Source organism: Muntiacus reevesi, chromosome 15, assembly GCF_963930625.1.
Source record: "Muntiacus reevesi chromosome 15, mMunRee1.1, whole genome shotgun sequence".
NCBI classification, from domain to species: domain Eukaryota; kingdom Metazoa; phylum Chordata; class Mammalia; order Artiodactyla; family Cervidae; genus Muntiacus; species Muntiacus reevesi.
The window spans coordinates 20,487,532-20,492,860 of NC_089263.1; the positions used below are offsets into that span (position 1 = coordinate 20,487,532).

The following is a 5,329-nucleotide window of genomic DNA, read 5'->3' on the forward strand; positions in this document are numbered from 1 at the left end:
ACCACTGGATCACCAGGGAAGCCCTGAGTGGCTCTTTTTTATTTCCATTTTGCCCTAATCTAATTTGGAAAATTGTCATTCTACTTCTGTTCTTATTATGGTTAATCCAATCACTTTCCATTTAATTTTTTAATCAAATAAATACATATGAATTTTTTAACAATAGCTTTACAAGGCACACAATTTTCCCAAGTAAGTCCCAGTTCCCACGGTAAATAAGTTTTTCCTGCTGTTTTGTGATTATTTTTTCAGTTTTAGATGTTAACTATTCATTTGCTACTATGGGGAAGAATGCTTTGACTCTTTTGTGCCCCCAACACAAATATGATTTTCCCTGCTCCCATTCTTTAAATGTAGTTATTAACATATGATAATTTTTGGTAAGTCAATATTAAGTGTTTACACAACACACAATAGTTCCATTTTTACACTTTTTTTTTTTAGTTAAAAACTGCCTTCACTTTTTTTTTTAAAGCGATCATATTTTAATTATGCTAAAAATGCCTAATACAATGAGCTTTAATTAGAAAAATTAAGATTCTAAATAAATGGCTAGGGAATTTCACAATGGGGGGTCAATGAAAATTTTTCTCTACATACAATATGATCATTAACAGACTAGTTATCTTATTTGGAATGATAAGGCAAAAATAGTAAAACCACGCTTTTCCTATAAAAAGTTACACATTATATTCTGTAGGGATAGCTATCATACAAGAAGAAACAAAGAAGATGTGATCACTCTATTGCACACCCAGGAACATTAGGGAATCTGGTCTTAGAATGATCTAGTCATCTTCTTCCTCTCCATCATCTTCAGCATCTCGTTTCCTCTTTTCCCATCGAAGACCTTCTTCTTCCTCTTCTTTTTCTTCTTCTTCCCCCTCTTCAACATAGTCATCATCATCTTCTTCATCCTGAATTTCTTCTTTCATCATGTATGAGAGGCCCACCTCCTCTTCTCCCTCTCCCAGTTCTGAGCCTGCTTCATCTTCATCCTCATTCTCATCCTCCTCTTCTTCCTCTTCCTCTTCCTCATATCCTTCAGGTGGACCAGCTTCATCTTCCTCTTCCTCTTCATCATCTTCATCTCCATCCTCATCATCCTCCTCTTCTGAGTCTGGTGCTTCATTATCCTCCTGGTCAAATCCATCTAAGTATGTGATTTGCTGCAGCAGTTCAAAAATACTTTCTCTGTAACCTTCCAGGTTTGTGATCTCACAGTTAAACAAGTCAAGACTCTTCAAATTTTTAAGATTTTGCAGAGCTTCTACTGTATTGAGATCTTTGATTTTGTTTCCACTCAAATTGAGGTAGGTAAGATTTGGGCATTTCTCTGCCAGAACTTCCAAGCCTCCAGAAATTATATTATCACTAAGTTCCAACTTCCGAAGTTTATTTAAGCTGGGCAGCCGGGCCAGTGAACTTAGTTCCACATTAGTCATACTCAGAAACTCTAGTTTTTTAAAAGTATCATTCAGGCCCTCAATTTCCCCATTCACACAGAGGCAATTATCAAGGACCAATTCTGTTACCTCCTCTGGAGCTCTGTCCCTTAACTCCAGGTTAATCCTCTTCTTCATCTCCATGTCCTCCTCCTGCTCTTCTGCTACCACTCTCCTCCCTTACCTTTTCCTGCCTTTCCCACTACCCCCAACCCTAAATTTTTAAAAGATTTGGAAATGAATGAAAAGAAAGGCAAATATAAACGTCCACCACCACCAGATAGGTATGGGAAAGAAAGCAGAGAATCGCAAATGGAGTCCAAGGAGTTGGGACTCTAACTCGGCTGCCCCCACCTCCTTGTCCACACACTCGCGCGCGTACTCACACGCACACACATACACACACCCTCAGTTCCTTCCCCTTCAATGGCTGCTCGGAGACTCTGCCTTCACTTTTTATTTGCTTAGATTTCTCTCAACTCATTAGAAATCCTTTCCCAAACTCTGATTTATAGTATTCAGATTTTAGCTCTGTCTCTCCCCTCTTCTGGCCCCTCTGGTCTTCTTTCTAAAGTTCCCTGAACTGTGAAAGACATTACTGAACCTATGACTGGTCAGCTTGGAAGGGAACTTCTCTCCCAGATCGCTTTGCCTACCTGCTCCATCCTGGACTCTTGCTTTCCTCACCCGCTATCTGCTGGCTCTCGTCCCATCATCACCCTGAGAGTTCCCTTCATCTCCCATCTTCTGACCTCTGCCTCCCTTCATCTCCTGCCTTCTGACCTCATCTCAGGTTGTCCTCCTGCTCCGTGTTCTAATTCATGTTAGCAGAGGACATTCTCCAATAGTTTCCTGGGAAAAAATACATAAAAGATAAATCCTTCAGGCTTTGTGTGTATGCAGATGTTTTTATTTTTCCCTCAGAGTTGATTGATATTTGGACTAAGAATAGTCTTCTTCATCAGAAATCCTCCACATTTGCTTCTTTGGATACATTGCGTCACTGTTTTCTCACTTCCAGCGTTGCCATTGGGAAGTCCACTCACATTCTGTCTCCCTTTCCTTTGTAGGTGACCTGCTTTTTGAGGGCTATTATTATTTATTTATTTTCACACACCCTCGAATACTCTGAAGGCTTAGTATTCTGATATTTTATGATAATGTACCTTGGTGGGAGGCTTTATTTTTGCTCACCACATTGGCATTAGACATGTATGTGGAAACTGAGTACTCATATTCTTTTTTTCTGGAAAATTGTCTTATTTTTTCAACAATATTCTTTTTTCTTTCTTTCATGGAGATTCTACTTGGTCAGTTAATGGATCTCCTACATTGCTCTTCTAATTTTCTCATCTTTTCTCTCCTATTTTCCATTTTTTTTTGTCTTTTGCTGTTGTTATTCTATTTCCTAATAAATTTTTTCAGCTCTTTCAATTTTGTCTTTCCTTTCTGTTGAACTTTTATTTCTGTGATTGTATTTTTAATTTCTAAGTGCTCTTTCCTGATTTCTGAATGCTTCTTTTTAAAATAGCATCCTATACTCATTTCAAGGGCGTGGTATTAATTAGAGGTTATTCATGTTTTTATATTTTCTTCTACTCCTTGTATGGTCTGTCTCTGTTTTGTCTGAGTTCAGTTTTTAGTTTGTTCATTTTGGTCTCCATCTAGAGGCTTCCCTCAAGCCTCTGGTAATCCTTGACTGCATTCATAATTAAGACAGAAACACTAAATATGTATAGATACCTTGCTTCTGGAAATTAAAATGATTTAAATTAATATTTTTATATATTCTGTAGCAGAAATTGCTAGCTGTTCTCTCAACATTCATTCTCCTCTTCTTCCTTTATTAAAAGAAATTCTGAACTTTAACTGTGTACTTCATTGCCCAGCTAAAATCAACTTAAGACTACATTTCCCATTCTCCCTTGTGAATAGATCTGGTCATGTTTCATCCCACAGATGTTAGCAGAAGAAATACAGGCAACTGTGGGATCATGCCCCTAAATGAAAAGGAGAAAGATCTTTTCCCTCTTCTTCTTACTGGCTGAAATATGGATGTGCTAACTAGATACAGCAGCTGTCATAGACCATTAGATAAAAACTGTGTTGAGAATGACAGAACAATAGTTGCAATGGCCCCTGGGGAACCACAGTATTAGCTCTAAACTGCTCCTAGGCTATAATGTCTCTGAGAGAGAAGCATTGATTTTGTTTCAAGCCCACCTGTTTTGGCCTTGTTACAGGAATCAAGCCAGGACCTATTACATTTAAATAGAAAAAAATTTGTAAGTATATTAAGATATGGTTAATAACATTTGTCTTTGAGGAGTAGGGACTACTGGGAAAATTATATTCCACTTTACACATTTCTAAATTATATACAGTTTTAGAGATAAGTATTATTACTAGTAACATCAGGAAAAAATAAGGAAGTAGAAATATCAGTTGTTTTTAAAGAACTGACTGGAAGCTCTGTGCACCTGTGAGGCTCCTTGACTAGAGAGCTCACTGGAACAGAGACCAGAATTTTCAATGCCTGTCCTCCAAGTGACAATATCCCTAGGGTTTGGGGTGTGTTTTGCTTTTTTATTGGAATATAATTGCTTTACAATGTTGCGTTGGTTTCTGCTGTACCATGGAGTGACTCTGCCATGTGTATACATATATCCCCTCCCTCTTAGACTTCTCTCCCGCACCCCCACATCTCACCCCTCTAGGTCATCACAGAGCACCGAGCTGAGCTCCTTGCGCCTTATAGCAAGTTCCTACCAGCAGCTGTTTACACAGGTGGTATATATATGTCAATTCTAATCTCCCAGTTCGTCCCACCCTCTGTTTCCCCACCTGTGTCCACATGTGTGTTTTCTACATCTTCATCTCTGTTCCTGCCCTGGAAATAGGGTCATTTGTACCACTGGAGAGACTTTAAGATTTGTTTTTTCTCTTGAGCAGGTCAATTTCTCCTGCCTAAAGAATCTTCCAGTTGACTATCCAGAGGTATAAATAAGCTGCTGGCACTCTGAGAGTCACGTGGGGGAGAAAAGTGCTAAGAGTCTCACTATTTGATGTGTTGCCTTGCACTTAATTTCTCTGTTTTCAGACAACACCTCACTGGAAACTTTGTCTTTGCCTCACCCTAAGTCCAAAACATGTCGGCCTCTGTTTCCCCAGTTAATCTCCTGTCTACAGCCACAGTGAAAAGGCATCATCACCTCACTTTGAGAGGCTGGGAATGGGATCTGGGTGTCTAACTGCACCTTGTACACATTTTTGACCAATATTTGTATTTTTAAGTCTATTCCTTCCCTCTTCAGGTGCCTCGGCCCTCTTTCTGAACTTCTTTGATGTAAACCATCTTGCTTCTCATTAGATTTTCCCCTTTCCCCTGCTTCTCAGGCACTTCAGTTTCAGCTTTTTATGTTCTGCTGTGCTGATTACCATTGCTCTACGGGGTGGAAGTCATGGCTAGGCCGGCTACCGGAAAGCCCCTAACTGGACAAAAATTAAAAGTTATATGTTGAAGTGCTGGGAGGGTTAAAAAAAAAGTTAAAAGTAAAGGCACAGGCAAGGAGAAATTGCATATGTTGGACACGCTAAGAATTTCAGGATGGTGAACCCAGAATCAGGACCTAGGTGACCTAACTTGCAGAATGGCAAAATTATTTTCTTATGTGCTAACGTCACCTAAGTTGTTTCCAAGAACTGATATGGCTGCTCTTACAGGAGTAAATTTAAAACTGGGACATTTTTTTAAAAAATTATTTAAAAAAAATTATTTTTAAATTTATTTGTGACTGCACTGGGTCTTTGTTGCTGCACGGCCTTTCTCTAGTTGCGGTTGCAAGCGGGGGCTACTCACTAGTTGTGGTGCACAGGTGTCTCCT

The 5,329-nt window shown here is 39.2% G+C and overlaps 1 protein-coding gene across 2 annotated transcripts; it reads right to left on the bottom strand.

The window, feature by feature from the left end:
- Positions 1-498: 498 nt before the first annotated feature.
- Positions 499-1,864, bottom strand: LOC136147158 (acidic leucine-rich nuclear phosphoprotein 32 family member E-like). 2 transcript variants are annotated; one of them, XM_065906404.1, is made up of 2 exons: positions 1,264-1,864; positions 802-1,097 (listed from the first exon to the last, which is right to left on the bottom strand). In XM_065906404.1, the coding sequence occupies exons 1-2, from the start codon at positions 1,587-1,589 to the stop codon at positions 935-937; spliced, it is 489 nt and encodes a 162-aa protein (XP_065762476.1). In that variant the 5' UTR covers positions 1,590-1,864; the 3' UTR covers positions 802-934. The 2 variants fall into 2 exon arrangements, with proteins under 2 accessions (XP_065762475.1, XP_065762476.1); XM_065906403.1 differs by having other exon boundaries at positions 499-1,864.
- Between the last annotated feature and the right edge of the window lie 3,465 nt (positions 1,865-5,329).

What these genes read in the sequence shown, in the direction of transcription:
- LOC136147158 (XM_065906403.1), bottom strand. Translation starts at nt 1,589, where the DNA reads ATGGAGATGAAGAAGAGGATTAACCTGGAGTTAAGGGACAGAGCTCCA.